This window comes from Balaenoptera physalus (genome assembly GCF_965194825.1).
Source record: "Balaenoptera physalus genome assembly, chromosome: 21".
NCBI classification, from domain to species: Eukaryota; Metazoa; Chordata; class Mammalia; order Artiodactyla; family Balaenopteridae; genus Balaenoptera; species Balaenoptera physalus.
In genome coordinates, this window is record NC_138902.1 from 35454088 (window position 1) to 35470583 (window position 16496).

At 40.6% G+C, this 16496-nt stretch overlaps 1 protein-coding gene across 1 annotated transcript in view; it reads right to left on the minus strand.

Moving 5' to 3' along the window:
• Positions 1 to 16496, minus strand: part of CSMD1 (CUB and Sushi multiple domains 1) — a gene marked incomplete at its 5' end in the record, with an annotated part of 1822885 nt that overhangs the window by 233060 nt on the left and 1573329 nt on the right. Inside the window, one exon of the mRNA XM_082444064.1 lies at positions 14519 to 14721. Coding sequence (XP_082300190.1) covers positions 14519 to 14721 — 203 coding nt within the window. The remainder of the gene's footprint in view (positions 1 to 14518; positions 14722 to 16496) is intronic.

Consider the following 16496-nt stretch of genomic DNA (forward strand, 5'->3'; position numbering starts at 1 on the left):
GAGAAAAGGAGTCACTTAGGCATGGTTGGTGGTAATGTAAGATGGTACAGCCTCTCTGGGAAATTATTTGGCCATTAAAATCTAAACATTCAACTGCCATTCAACCCAGAAATTACACTTCTGGGCATTTATCCCAGATAAATGAAAACTTATGTTCACACAAAAACTTGTACATGAATGTTTATGGCAGCTTTATTCATAATGGTCCCAAGCTAGAAATAACCTAGATGTCCTTCAGTGGGTGAATGACTAAACAAGCTGGTATATCCAGTCTATGGAATACTACTCCGCAACCCAAAGGAATAAACTGAGGGGACACACAACAGCCCCAGTGAATCTCCACAGAACTACGCTGAGTGAAAAAATGGAAACTACACCTTACAGGATTCCTTTCATGTAACATTGTTGGAATGGCAAAGTTATGTAAATGGAGAACAGATTAGAGGTTGCCAGGGTTAAGGATGGGGTGATGGCAGGAGGGAAGTGGGTGTGGCTATAAAAGGACAACCTGAGGGACCCTTTTGGTGATGGATGTTCTGCATATTGACTGATCATTGTTGATATTCTGGCTGTGATTTGTGCTCTAGTTTTGCAAGATGTTACCCCTGGGGGGGACTTCCTAAGGGTCCACGGGATCTCTCTGTTTTATTTCTCACAAGGGCATGTGAATTTACAAGTACTTCTAAAGAAAAAGTTTAATTATAAAGGTTTATATATATATGCACAAATATATGTCTGAGTTGCAGTATTCACTTGAATTGCATACAATGAATACAAATCATTTTATATTTTAAATTATTTTTTATTATATGAATGTATGTGTATACAAGTGTTTAATTTCAAAATTCAAAGGAATGAAACAATATCAGGATTCAACACAGGAATCGTGTTATCTCTGCATGTTCCTTCATGACAGAAAGCAACATGGGCTTCAGGATTGTGACATTATGGATATATAATGGCAAATCTGAAGATGCACACTATATACTGTCACTCATTCCTGGGGAAAATGACTCTTTCGGAATAAAAAAATACTAAATCAAACGAAAAGTCCTTTCTCATGAACACAATTACTATTTACCAAGAGGCTTCATTAATGCTATTACTGTGGGCCAGAGGGAACAAATTAAAGGCCAAGATTTCTCAGACAGGAACGCTGAAGCCTCGGAAGGCGTGAAAGATTTTAGTTTGTCAGCGGGACCACAGGCATTAAAACACTTGTGCAGACAGAGAGAGTGATGTTAGTATACGAAAACATTAAATACCCTTTAAGATCTGTTACTCAAGCATCCTCTGTAACAATGTTTCAAAAGTGGAACATTTGCTTTCATGGTCTTTGTACTGAATAAGCACTTAATAGCTATGAAAATATGTCATTATAGTAGACTATCAAACGTAAGTGTCAATTGAGTTCTACAATTAAAAAAAAACTTCAATATGCAACAAAATAAATCAATCACTTTGATTCTGCACAATAGGGAATGTGAATTCCATTAAAGCAAAAAAAGTTGAGTCCCATATTTCATGCTAATTAAATCAAAATATAATAATTCAAGAGCTATTTATATTGCAGTTATTAAACTAGACAATAAATCCCCTCATCCTACAGATTTTCATTTTCAAATTCAGGAGTCACTTATTTTTTTGTAATAATCGTCCTTATACTTTTTCTGCTGCTTATAGTAAGATCTGAGTCCTCTATCTGTATAACATTGGATTTTTAAAATTAACTTGTTTAAATTGTTTTAAATTAACTTTTAAAATGATTTCAAAGAGTCTCATAATCAATTATTGGAAAGAGAACATTAGTGGTATATAATACATGTTCAATTCAGGCAATTTCTGTAAGTCAAATAATTTTTCTATTTCTTGCAAATCAATGTTCTAATATTTGTTTGCTAGTTATAAAACTATATTTTTGAGATCTGCAAACCACATAGTTGTAAAAATTAGACCATGTAAGAGAATGCACTTGGAAAACTTTTAAAAGACATAAAAATATGACAGACTACTAGTGTTCACAACAGTACTTTAGTCACTTGTGTCAGTTAAGTTCCAAAGACTGCACTGGGAACTAAGCTAACTTCCTCCTTTATAAAGGAATTGCAAATGCTCTGGAAAAAATACTAATTAGCACTTCTATTTTCATCATGTCAAATATAGAATCTATGGGAAACCAAGTATGTCTGTTCCTGAAGATCTAAAAATACTTTAGACTTTAGAGTTATTTTAAAAACACTTTATATCTATTTAGTAACACAGATATTTACACTTTGAATGCATCATAAAATCCTATGTTTTGCATCCTCATAACAGTGAAGAATCCTTCATTCAGTTATCCAAAGAGATTTTAGTTTCTTTATATCTAAAGTCACAATCAAATGAAAACCTCACCCTTCACAGATCCTGTTCTAAACATCTATCCCATTAGTCACCACTGTTAAATTGATCCTCAGCTTTTAATAAGTATGAAAGATAAAAATCTGTGTTCTGACACAAGACAGACTTGAGGAGAGAAAAAGATGACTATCACATTTTTCATTAAACATTCTGCAAATCCACCTATTCTTTACTGATAATAAGTGCACGATTAACAATTTCAACATGTTACAGAAACCTCAGGTGGTTGCAGCCATGCAAGTATCTGGTATCATAACGTTAGTGTGATCAAGTGATAGTTAACCTGTTTACTATCTTTTCCTGCCTCTAAATCAAAACTGCACTATCTGCACGCCTTCCTGCCAAGCAAGTGTCAGGAGAATCTTACTTTTGTCAGTTTGAATTGAGTAGTGTGAAACAGGAGGCCAAAGAGTTGGGGAAATCTAATTTGAGAGCTGCAGACTGTGTCATTTATCACATAATACTTCCCTGGAGTCAATATATCTCTAGAACCGAGAATAAATAATAGCAGTCCCTTATATTTGGGGAAAACTGACAAATCAAAGTGCTTTTGTGTCCCTTACCTTTGAGAGCAGTCCTCATCAAAACTGTGGGTGGTAAGAAGTACAGTGCCCTAATTTAACCTAAGTCCACGAAAATTGTGCACATGCCTGTTTACAGAGCTGTTAAGATGGGGCTTAGCCCCAAGCCATGTTTTCTTTCATGGGTAGAAAAACAGTGCCTCTGTGATGCCTGTTCTAAAAATTATATAATATTACATGTGTATGCATATGTGCGTATACTTTTGAGAGTTTTCTGTTACAGGATTATGCAGTTTACTATAGTTTAAGTGAGTCTTACAATGCTTAAAATTATATACATAAAAATATAATATATTTTATATATAATACAATATATAATGTATATTATATACATATGTTGTATAGTATATTATAATATAATATATATTATATATATGTATTTTTTCCACTTCCACTCTGATAGGATTGCTAAATCTGGACAGTTTATATTCTCTTTAATACTGCTAAATGCTTCCAAGCCTATTACTCAAATCTGCACCTCAAATTTTTTTTTTTAATCACCTTAATGAGAATGTGAGTTATCTGGGGAGGACAAGTTCTTTTTTTTAAATTTATTTATTTAATTTATTTTTGGTTGCGTTGGGTCCTCATTGCTGCACTCAGGGTTTCTCTAGTTAAGGCAAGCGGGGGCTGTTCTTCGTTGCAGTGCGCCGTCTTCTCACTGCGGTGGATTCTCTTGCTGTGGAGCACGGGCTCTAGGCGCACGGGCTTCAGTAGTTGTGGCACATGGGCTCAGTAGTTGTGGCTCACGGGCTCTAGAGCGCAGGCTCAGTAGTTGTGGCACATGGGCTTAGCTGCTCTGCGGCATGTGGGATCTTCCCAGACCAGGGCTCGAACCCATGTCCCCTGCATTGGCACGTGGATTCTTAACCACTGCGCCACCAGGGAAGTCCAAAGACAAGTTTTAAGTCACTTTTAAAATTCAATTCAACACACATCTACTGGGTGGTTGCCCTTGTAATTGGAACCATCCTAAAGACTGAATATTAGAGCAGAAATATTAAAAAAATAAATAATTTAGGAAATTCAGTCTCACTAGAACCAATAACCAAAAAAAAGAAATAAGCAGAAAATATCGACACATACACAAGAAACAAGGTAACAAAAGACAAAATACTTCTAAGTGTCAAAAGTGAGGCAGAGATAAATGCAGTAACTAGTGTAAAATATCTGACTTCTGAATACCAGGATATTCAGTAACAGCCAAAAAGTTATAAAATAACTAGTGGTGAACATTATATAGGGGGATGTGTAAAAATGATATAAAATGGGTTCTTATTTATTCTTTGGGCTCAGAGAATCCTCCTACAAGGAGTGCTGTTTAACTGCCACTCGGGAAACGGACAGGAATAGCAGGCAGTGAAAAGGGGGACAGAGTCCTGGGCAGAAGGCACTGTGCAAGTGAAGGTCAGAAAACAGGAGACAAAAATCCTTAGAAGCCAGGTGGAGGGAGTGGGTGAGGATGGGGAGGTACCCAGGAGCCCCATGTCAATCAGTCGGGGGTCATGTAACAGGACTTTATTCTCCAGTCAGAAACTGGAGAAGGACTTTTGAAGTGGGGGACTTAGCGTGATGAGATTTGCTCTTGGCCAAGGCTTTCCTCAAGTGCAGGTTTATACAGTCGCCCTCCTCTGAGCAGCCCTTAGACAGAGTCTGGTGTGGGCGAGACCCAGCAGATGTGGGCTTGTGCGATGAAGGGGAAATGCAAGGTAAGAGCAGCAACATGAGGTCTTGTTGGAGGCTGGGTCTGGATTGGATTGGATGTGGTGACAGGATAGATCCAGACATGCCAATTTTGACATGTCTGCAAGATGTCCAAACGAATTTATGCATTCGGCCCCTTAGAGCGTCACAAGACAGGTGTGAGCTCCAAACAGAGAGTTTTGAAGTGATAACCTTCTGGATCTTAGTCCACACCCAGGGAAGAAAGAACATCGCTCAGAGAGAGAGTGAATAGAGAGAGCAGATGACTTAAGACCAGGTCCCAGGGAAACCAGGAAGAGGAAGGTGAGACCGCAGGAGACAACAGAGGGACCAGCAAGGCAGGAAGGGTCTGAGGGACAGTCGTGAAAATCCAGGGAAAATAGTGTTTCAACAAGGTGGAAAGTGTCAGATGCACTGAACTTCTGCAGGAGGCCACCTACCAGAACCACGAAAAGGTGTGTGTTCATTGAGACTCATGGCTTATTTTTGACCGTGACAAGAGCAGTGAAACCGAGGTGATGGGGGCAGAAACAAACCAGGGGGCTGCAGGATGATTTGGAGGTGAGGAAACGCACACAGCAGGCCCAAAACATGTTCTAGATGAAGGAGAAAAACAGGATGCTCAAAAGTGGCAAAGGGTTGTTGTATGTATTTATCTTAAATTGTGATTTGAGCGTCTGTATACAGGAGTGAGGAGTCAGAGGAAAGGATGAAAAGGAAAGAAGACGAGGACACACCGGGCAAGGTCCCAGCAGCCGGAGGCGTATCCATGATAGGACCAGCCTTGCTTGGGAGAAGGCGTGACTATCCCAAGCTAACAGGAGTGAAGAAACAGAATGATGTCTGCTGGAGGAAGTGGAAGGAAATCCTTCTGACAGGTTTATCTTTGTGAATGAAGACTCCAGATCATCCACTGCCCCGAAGAGGAGACGAGGAAAGGGGCGAAGGTTTGAAAATGAGGTGAATGGGACCCAGAGTTCCCTGGCAAAATAAGTGACTGTAGCTCAGCCGCATGCGGGTGGGGGTCCCACAGTCACTGGGAAGAAGCTCTTGGTTTACGCGCCTCCTTCTCACCAGAGGATGCTGGGCAGACGCCATGCAGGAAGCCCACGGGCCAGGGAACTTAGCACGCGGTAAGAGACTTGATTTTCAGGATAAAATGGCTGCAGACAGAAAACAAGTATCGGGAATTTAGGAGGAGCCAATAGAAGGGAGAACAGCGACAGCCTAGACGCCCCAGTAAGTACTAAGAACCGACACAGGCGGGGAAGTGAAGATGGAAAGACCAGCCGTGGGAACAGAGCAGCACGCTCCAGTTCAACTTTGCCGACTGAAGGTGAAGCAGGATGCAGTGCGTCTTCCCAAGAGTGGCTGGTGGAGTGGAGTGGAGACCGCAGGGTGTAAAGCAGGAGCTGAAGACCTCAGAGGTGGGCGTCACCCAAGGGAAGGTGGAGGACACATCCAGGAGCTGGGGGAAGCGGACCAGGCTCCTCACCAGGTGGGCCGTCCAGAGGAGGCAGACAGAGACAAGGAGATTCTAGGTGAATGGCATATGTTTCCCCATAACTTTTAGGAAGAGCAGGCAACGTCTGCCTTAGTAGCGCTGGATCCCCGACCCCAGCACTGACGAGGAGCACAGCAGGAAGGGGCTCAGTACTGGTTGGTGAATAAATAAAGTAATACACGAATGGATGAATGAGTGGTTAGTTCATTAATTCCTAACTATTACACCAATGTGTTCACACACATTATGAGGACAAGGGCGACCTGGACAGGGTGTGGTCAGATGCTTATCTCAATATCTGTCACAGTGATTCAAATTTTCTATGTTCTCCTCACTGACTCAACTTATTTCTGCATGACACGCTTTTAAAGACACTGTGATAATTCAGTCTGTAAAATGTAGGAGCATTCCCTTCTCATTCAAGCAAGGTAGCATAACTCTGCCTACTGCACTGTGTTGACTGGCAGTTACATCCGAGGTCCCGGGGGCGGGGGGCCATGCTGGGACTCCCCACAGAAATCACTGCTGCCTGAGGAATGATTTATGAGCTTTCAGTAGGAGTAAGATTTAGATTAGCAGAAAGGTACGTACAGATGATCCTCCCACTAGTAGTTTTATAGAAAAGGGTTGATAACTCTTTCACAGTAAGTATTAGATACATCCTCAAGAAAAGGGAACCCTTTGTGCACTGTTGGCGGGAATGCTAATTGGTGCAGCCACTGTGGAAGACAGTGGGGAGGTTCCTCAAAAAATTAAAAATAGAGCTACCATATGATCCAGCAATCTCACTTCTGCACATAAGATCAAAGGGAATGAAAACAGGATCTCAAAGAGATACCCGCACTCCCATGTCCACTGCAGCACTATTCACAATAGCCAAGATATGGAAACAACCTAAGTGTCTATCTACAGATGAATGGATAAAGAAGATGCAGTACATGCACACACACACACACACACACACACACACACACACACACACACACACACACACTGGACTGTTATTCACCCATGAAAGAGAAGGAAATCCTGCCATTTGTTACAACATGGATGGACCTTGAGGACATTATGCTATGTGGGATGTCAGGAAGAGAAAGACAAATACTGTATGATAGCACATATGTGGAATCTGAAAAAGCTGAATTCATAGAATCAGACAGTAGAATGGTGATTATCAGGGGTTGGGGGGTGGGGGTGAATGGGGAGATGTTGGTCAAAGGGCACAAACCTCCAGTTACAAGATGAATAAGTTCTGGGGGTCTAACGCACAGCATGGCGACTACAGTTAAGAACACTGCATTATATACCTGAAAGTTGCTAAGATAGTAGCTCTTCAGTGTTCTCACCACCAAAAAGCAGTGGTAATTATGTGACGTGATGTGGTGTGAACTACAGTGGTGATCATTTTTTAGTCTCTAAATGTATCAAATCAACCTGCTGTACACCTTAAACTTACACATTGCTATGTATCAATTATTTTATTATTTTTTAAAATTGAGGTATAGTTGATTTACAGTATTATTGAATATATTAGTTTCAGGTGTACAACACAGTGATTCAATATTTTTATAGATTATATTCCACCTAACATTGTTACAAAACAATGGCTTTATTTCCCTGTGCTGTACATATCTTTGTGGCTTATCTATGTTATATATAATTGTTTGTACCTCTTAACCCCTTACCCTCTCTTGCCCTTCCCCACTTCCCTCTCCCCACTGGTAACCACTAGTTTGTTCTCTCTACTCGTGAGTCTGTCCCTGTTTTTTTTTTTTTTTTTATATTCACTAGTTTGCTTTATTTCTTAGATTCCACATATGCAATAAGTCAGTTATATTTCAATAAAACTAGAGGGGAAAAAAGATACGTCCCCAAGAATAGGGAAGATGCCATTTATGTGTTCTGTTTTTCTCTGTTCCTCTTGTTATCAATCTTGTTAGTATTAGACAAAGCCAACCACAACTAAAATCCCGACACTCTGTGGAATCCAGGATTTAGAATTTAAACTAAATTCTAAATAAGCCAGCATCTTAGTCTCAATAATTCAACACACACCAGTTCTACCCCTGTTATGAGCTGGGTACGGGTAATCAAAGGTGGATAAAACTCTTTGGCCTCTCTGGGTGTGAGTGGCCAATGATAAGAACATACGATCAGTTTTCCACCAGCCCCACAAGGGGAGTCCCAAGAGAGCAGCGGGTCAGCCATCTAGCTGCACCTGCTGTGTCCTGTCTCTGTGCAGAAACTTGGTACAGGCGCCCCCAGGGCTCTATGGCCGGTTCTCTCCTATAAACAATCGCACTCTGCTCAGCAACTGGCAGCCCCAAGGGTCTCTCTTGTTTTGAACAACAAATGATTTTTTTTAATGAAAATGTACCTATTAAATTATCCTTCAATAAAGTAAATTAGGAAGGGATGTTATGTAGCCGCTAAGTTAGGACCATTATTTACAGGGAAATCAATCTCATGGAATCTGAGGATGCAAGATCGCCCTGGAGCCGTTCTCCCTAGAGTGGTAGAGCTGAAGAGTTCGGACCACTAGAGGCTCAGCTGAAGTTTATTTAATCCCTAGAGTAAAGGTCAGTTTTGTGAGCCGAACTCCATTTTCTTGCATTTTATGCATGATTAAATAGTAATTAAACTTTAATGAAAAGTGTTAGGCTGATTACAATTAACATAATTGCACTAGTCAGTTCTTATTCTCATGTTTTACATGCTGTGCGGAGCTGGCAGGACAATGGACCTTGAATGGGGTTTGAATATCTTGTGAGCACCAACAGTTCACTTTTCTAGTGGAGAAAATGTCTTACAGCAAAGGGAAGGTAAACACACCCGTAAGGAAGGCTGTGGCGTGCAGCTGCTCCCTCAGTGGCCATTAAGCCTGCACATAGACACGCAGCACTGAGGCTAAGAACCACTATCCCCGCACCCCAGCAAGCAGTTGTTCTTCTCCCAAGACTATTATAAAGCAGGGAAAGAACGATCATTTTTTTAATAAAATAAGGAAATTTAATCAAATAATAGATTAAACTATGTTCATTTAAATTAAAACATAGGTATTAATCTTTATAAAATGAAAATAATCTGCTTGGTTTCCAACTGGTATCAAAACATTAAGGAAGGGTAAATAAATGTATGAAGAATTATAAAACTTAAAAGGTCAACAAAGATGCATACATGTTATTAAATCTGTCTAATGCATTTTTTTACCAGTGAAAACACAGTCTATACTGGCCACTACTTCTGATAATAAATGTCATATAAAGACCATTAACACTGGACAGAAACTAACTCAGAAGTGAAAGAATCTTTATTATTAAAGGCTTTTCTATTAACATTTTTGAATGAAGCTGAAATCAGTAATGAAACATCCTTTTTGGTACATGGCATAGTGTTTGTCACACAATCAAAATCATCCTAATATTTTCAAGATCTGCATCGTTGGAAAGTTTTCAAGCATATTTGATTAGAAAACAAGTTTTAGCCACTGACTGTATGTCATGTTCTAGACATTCTGCCCTCCAGGAACGTAGTCTAGTAGACTGCAAGTAGGATGCTCACATACGATGGGATAAACACTGTATCAGAAATATGGGCCCTGAATTTGGGCACTGTAAGTGACAATGTCATTAATTCTGCTAAAGGGGTCTAAAAAGATGGTGTGTCCACATGTGGATTCATTAAGCAAGCAAAGAGAAAAAAGCCAAGAGCAGTGTGTAAAATGAACATATACCAAATATGTGCATACAAATACATACACGCCTCTTGCTTGCGTGTATGTTACAGGGGGGTTGACAGGGTGGAGGGCAGTAATTAAGGATGAAAACTGAAAATGTAGAGTTTTGCATAAGTTTGCATACAGGCTTTTATATCCTTTATTTTGGCAACGGGGAGAATCAGAACTCTCTCTGGCTGAGATGGGAAGACACTGGAGAGTTCTCACCAGAGCAAGGTGCCTCATCAAGACCCATCCTGGTTCCTCTGATCAGGTAAGATCGTAAATGGACAAGAGCGGGGAGACGAAGCCAGTCTGTAAGCCATGGAAGCTCAGTCCAGGGTGGAAGAACTCAGATCAAGGTGGTAGGGGTACAGGGGGAGAGATGTGGGATTTTGAATATGGACCCTACTGAATTTGATGCTGGATTATATGTGGGGTGGAAGATAAAGGGGCGACTCAGAATGCAGCTGACATTCACCGAGATGGGAAAGCTTGAAGGAAACCAGGTTTGAGAAAGGAGAGGATTGGAAATGTGGTCACGTTTCACGTGTTATGTCCTCTGCTTTCTATCCCCACATCAAGTTGGAGGGAGACCTCGGGTACTCAGGGGAGAGGTCTTGGGAGGCTGACCGATGGAACCCGAGGAGTCAGTACTGATGGAGAGAAAGAGACATGAGGATGGGCCCTACTGGAATCCAACCTTTACAGCTTGGGGAAGGAAAGATGAGAACCAGAAAAAAGACTATAATGGAGTGGCCACTGGAAGAAGGAGGACCAAGAGGGGATGGGGAGATGGAAGGCAGTTAAAGAAGGTGTTCTAATAATAGAGAAATTGTCAAAATTAAAAAGCCACAACCAGGTATGGATTAAGTGACTGAGAGGGAGGGTGACATTGATGTTAAATCCTTACACTTTAACTTTATTGAGAAAAGTCTGATTATTCAAGTGTCTCTAGGAAAACGAATGTTCAAATAAGGGTTTTCCCTCCAATAACTGAGTTACATCTACAATGCGAAGTTCACATAGTATTGGCATACTATCAAGTTAAAATGGTTTACCAAGAAAACTAATTTAATACTATTGAATACATGTCATTTTTGCTTTGCAATAAAGGTCATACTCAAAGTATCAATTATTTGAGGAAAATATTGAAGTTCCATTATTTTTTATTTTATTTTGAAATCATAGATAAGCGCTAATACTTCAAATTCTAACATTAGCTTGTCTTAGGAATGGCAGCACAATCTAACTTACACATAAAGTACCTCTTTTTTTTAAGTCCCAGGATCATAAAGACAAATAAATGGGCTTTTCCTGCCTTCCACTTACAGAAGAGCAGCAAGGCTTCTTGAGCTGGAGGGATAGGCTCTTTTGCCATGTTTCAAGGAGATTCAAGCCTTTGGTTTAGAAAGACTCTAGCCTGATTTAGTTTCATGGCTGGATTCTCCAGTGGGGAAAGGATGGCTCAGAATTGCAGGAGTGGAGAGTGGCACACTGGTCATGGGTGTAGGGAGGTTGACCAGATATCCCAGCTTGCCATTGCTGAAGGGGGGTCCTGGGACATAGGAATGTCAGTTTCACAGGCTTGACAATGTTCCTTTGGGAATTGTATCATTTAGGATCCAACACAAAACATATGACACACTTCCCATAGATCATTTGAGAGGGTTTCTTTACAAATGTTGGGTTTGGAGAAGCCCAGGTAGAAGTGTGGTCACTGGGAGTTGGTTACAGAAACCTGGAAAGGGACATGTATGGATACGGCTTCTTGAGAAAAATAGTGAGCGTTGGCTGAGGGACTCTGATAGGGAGGTGTCACACGCCGACACCGCTCTCCTCCCTGCACCTCTCATCTCCTGCCCGAGCCCCCCACTGGAGGAAGCCAGGCAGAGGGCACAGAACATAGTCCACGCATGTCCACCACTAGGATCAGAGTAGACTGAGAAACGGTGGACAGCAGATCTAAAAAGGCAAAGGGAAAACACATGATGCAAGTGGAAAGGTGCTCAGAATTTGGCGCAATATCTTCAATTCACAAATAAAGCACTAAAGAAAGAGACAGGTCAGTTTCAGATCTCTAGAGGTCAAGATAGAAACCCAAATTTTCAGCATCACAATTCAGGCCAAGTTTTTCTAAATTATGCCAAGCAAAGTTTTTATATCTTGTTTTTTCCTTCCCATAGAGTTTTAAAGACCATGCAGAAACCCATTCATACAAAAGCCTCAGAGTCAACATTTCATTTTCAAATGGTATTTCCCAGAGTGTATACCAAATGCTATGTTAAACCATATGAAAATGCTAACATTCAACCATTTTTATCTGCAAAAATGCCAATTCCATATGGTTCAAACTAGAACACTTGGAAAGCCAAGTTAAAAAAATTAAGCAAGTTTCATTTCTGTAGGAACTTTAATGGGCGTGTTCATGTTTATCACTTACTAAGCATCAATATGTCAATTAAGTATATTATTTGTATAATTATAAATATAGAACATAAATGTCTATGCTCTCAAATAACTATAATAAAGGATTCTCCTTTGTCTTTAACCCAAACTAGGAAGATGTCTTTTGAAAGAGAAAATCACGAGGAATATAGAAAAATAAGTGGCTTCTTGGTTCCACATGAATTTTAAAAAGGGAAGATTTTAAAAGGCCAGGAACAAAACAACATACTCTTACCATATAATCCAGCAATCACACTCTTTGGTATTTACGCAAAGAAATTAAAAACTTATGTCCACACAAAAACCTACGTGCAAATGTTTATAGCAGCTTTATTCATAATTGCCAAAAGTTGGAAGCAACCAATATGTCCTTCAGTAGGTGATGGATAAATAAACAGTGATACATCCAGACAATAGAATACTATTCAGCACTAAAAAGAAATGAGCTATCAAGCTGTGAAAAGACACGAAGGAACCTTAAATGCATGTGACTAAGTGAAAGAAGCCAACCTGAAAAGACTACAGACTGTATGATTCCAACTATATGACACTCTGGAAAAGGCAAAACTATGGAGACAGATAAAAGATCTGTGGTTGCCGAAGGGTTGGGATGGGGGAGGAATAAATAGGTAAAGCATAGAGGATTTTTAGGGCAGTGAAACTGCTTTGTATGATACTACAATGAAGGACACATGACGTTACACATTTGTCCAAACCCACAGAATGTACAGCACCAAGAGTGAACCCCAGTGTAAACCGTGGACTCTGGCTGGTGACACGTCAGTGTAAGTTCATCAGTTGTAACAAATGTACCATCTGGCGGGGGTGATGATAACAGAGATGGCTGTGTATGTCGGGGGAAGTGGGAGTTATATTGGAAATCTCTGTACCTTCCTCTCAAATTTGCTGTGAACCTAAAACTGCTCTAAAGAATAAATTCTATTTAAAAAAAAGAAAAAGAAAAAGAAACCAAGGCCAGGAGAGTATAGAATGGGTAGGAAAGGAAAACAAACATAACCTCATAATGGTACCAACTTTTTCATTTTGCCAAACAAGGACATTACATCACACATCTTTCACCTACTCTCACCACCATTTCTAAAGATGGAGGCCATTTTTATCTCATAAAAAAGAGCAAAAATGATATAACCTTGGAATAAAAAACATTTTTTCCCAAGGCAGGATAGCAGAAGCAAACTTACCTTGATATTTTTGCCATAAACCAGTGAAAATTTTACCACATAGAGATTCTATTCCATGAACACATGTTCACAAACTACTGCCTCAAAGCACAGTGAACCAGAGGTAAGAAACTGTGCAGACTTTAACCTTAATTTTATTACCAACCTCTTAAAGCATCAAATTGACCTAAGTCCATTTACTCATGTAAATCCTAAATATGGCTCACCAGTGACCTGCCCAGAGATAAACTGAGCCAGAATATGTTTATGTGCAAATTACGCTAGTTTTACGATGACGGCTGACCCTGGGCGCTACCACATTATGTGACACCTCTACACGGTGCGATTTGAAGGGTTCGCAAAGACGGAAGTGCCACAAAATATCTCCACCCCTTCCTTCTCAGGAAACTGTTCCTTAAAAATGGGCTAGACAGTGAAGGTGGGAACCATCTTCAAGAGGTAACAGCTTCAAAGTGCAAATGTGGTGCCCACTAAATCCTGCAGAGATTACTATCCTACATAAGCTACTTGAAACATCAGCCCTGAGGAGGGAAAAAATGCAGGGCCCTTCTATTCAGGGAAGTTGAGAGCAGACAACTGAAGCAGCCTGGAGACATCAAGACTTCCTGGCACCAACCAGGGAGTGAGGGAGCCTGGCGCTAGTGCTGGGTGTGGCGGGGAGCACCAAAGATAAACCTGACCTCCTGGCAGAGACCCACATCTGTCCTGGGCCCAAGTTTAAATATTTACTGATTAACTCAAACCTTTAAAGTAAGGTTTTTTCCCTCATAACTAAGGAGAGCCACTGTCTATCCCCATCTGAGAATGAACAGAATTTCCCAAGACAAACCGTTCTCTTGATGGGTGTTTTCAAAACTGTGTATTTTGCTCAACAAAAGGTACACCCTTGTCCAGGGAACCTTAAGACACAGATGCGGATCTGTCTCCCGTGTCCAGATCATGAAGAAGGGGGCCGTGCACCTACTTGAGAACTGGATGGAGAAGCCGGACTTGCTGATGAAGAAGTCGCTGTCGAACTGCAGCGTGAGCGAGTGGAAGGTGCTGTGGATGTCCTCGGGCAGTGCCGAGCCGCTCCACTCCTTCAGCAGGATGGCGCTCTCCACCGGCCCGTCCCACACCTTCAGGATGTCATGGGCCAGCTCCGTGTCAAACACGATGAAGTGCAGGCTGCAAGGAGAGCACAGCCGGTACGGTGACTGAAAGGACCCCCCTGCCCAGTGAGGACACCCCGGCACCAAACCTGGGTACACACCAGCCCGTTCCACCCACACCAAGCCGCACCCCAATGCGCCTTTCCTTGTCTGACAGCTATGGATGAGCCTGGAGCCTCACAGAAGTGAAGTCACTCGTGCACATCAGGAAACAGAAGCACCTGCTTCTGTCTGTGATGGATACAGTGAGACCACGGAGTTCTATGCTGAGCTGTGTGTTTAAGGATGAAACCAGGCCTTTTGAGACTGTCAGCTCTCTTTACAATTCAAAGCTTTCTCGGGCACACAAATCAAAGACGGGTCTGTTACAGCTTTGTTTTAAGCTAACAGACGTCGGATGTTAATGCGTGTGGTATCAGTGTTGTTCCTGAAATGCCCCACTAGGTGGTAGCATCCTTGCCAGGACAGAAACGCTGGCAGAGATGATGTTTACAGCAGGAGGATATTGTGTACCTGTATCTGAATGATCTCAGCTTATGGTGTGTTTGTTTCTATACATTTTATTTTCGGAAAAAATACATTATTTGAAATACCAACACAAAGGCAGAAATGTGTAGTATAAACTCCTTTCTTCGTAACATTTTAACATACTTCTATCACATTTACAAATACCAAAGCAACTTAAAATCTCTACGTCAGAGGAAGGTCTCTTTCAGTGACGGCAGCAGACCTGTAATTCTTTTTATGGCAATTCAGACAGATAAAACAGTTTAATATCAACAAAAATCTGTATGTGCTGAATGCTTTCATTCATTGTTTTTTACTCACTGCTTAATGCACAAAATTGTAAGAGAGAAAAATCATAATAAATAACATACGAAAAATGGTACACAAATCCCAATTATTTACTTTGTGCATATTATATATTCAAGGAAAATATCTATCTCACCCTGCATAAATATAAAATGTAGTATATTTTAAAATGTTTGATTTAAAATATTTTTAATATAGAGGAAAGTACATAATATAGCAGACACTTAGATACCTACCACCACCAATGTTAACATTTTGCCTTATTTGCTTCGGATCTTTTTTAAAAATAAAATTTTACAGACACAGTCCTACTCCCCTGCCTCTCCACTTATGCATTTGTTTTTCCTCTCACCCCACGTTCTGAAATCGTGATGGTCTCTTCTCATTTTTTATAATTTTCACATGCATATGTAGTATACCTATCTCCAAACAATACAGTACTATTTTGTGTGTTTAACAGTAATTACATACTAGGTGTCATTTTGGCATGTATGTGCTTGTATTATTTTCAAGTTGTTTTTTATATTCAGCATAAGGTGAAATTCCTCTAAACTGAAAGATGTAGATTTTGTTAACTCGCTTTAGAAGCATGAGGAAATGCTTCGGTCCTCTAACAAAAGATAGTTTCTGCATTTTATTACGACAAATGGTGCTCATCCTAGGGCCTCTCTAGGCTCAGGAAGAGAAATGGCCAAGTTGTTCTAGCACGTGACGGTAACTCCTTACAGTCTCACAATAAAGTACAAACGGCTCTGTGTTGTCACATCTTCACCAATACCTGATAACATCAGACTTTAATAGTTGTAAAAAGAGAAAATTTGATGGTCGTGGAAAGGTATCGTGTTTAAATTACATCTCCCTGAATATTCATGAGGTTGAACATCCTTTTGTGAGTCTAAGGCAACCCCCTTTCAATATAGTTCAGCCATTCAACAAACACTTATTGAGCACCGACTGTGTACCAGGCACTCCTCTAGG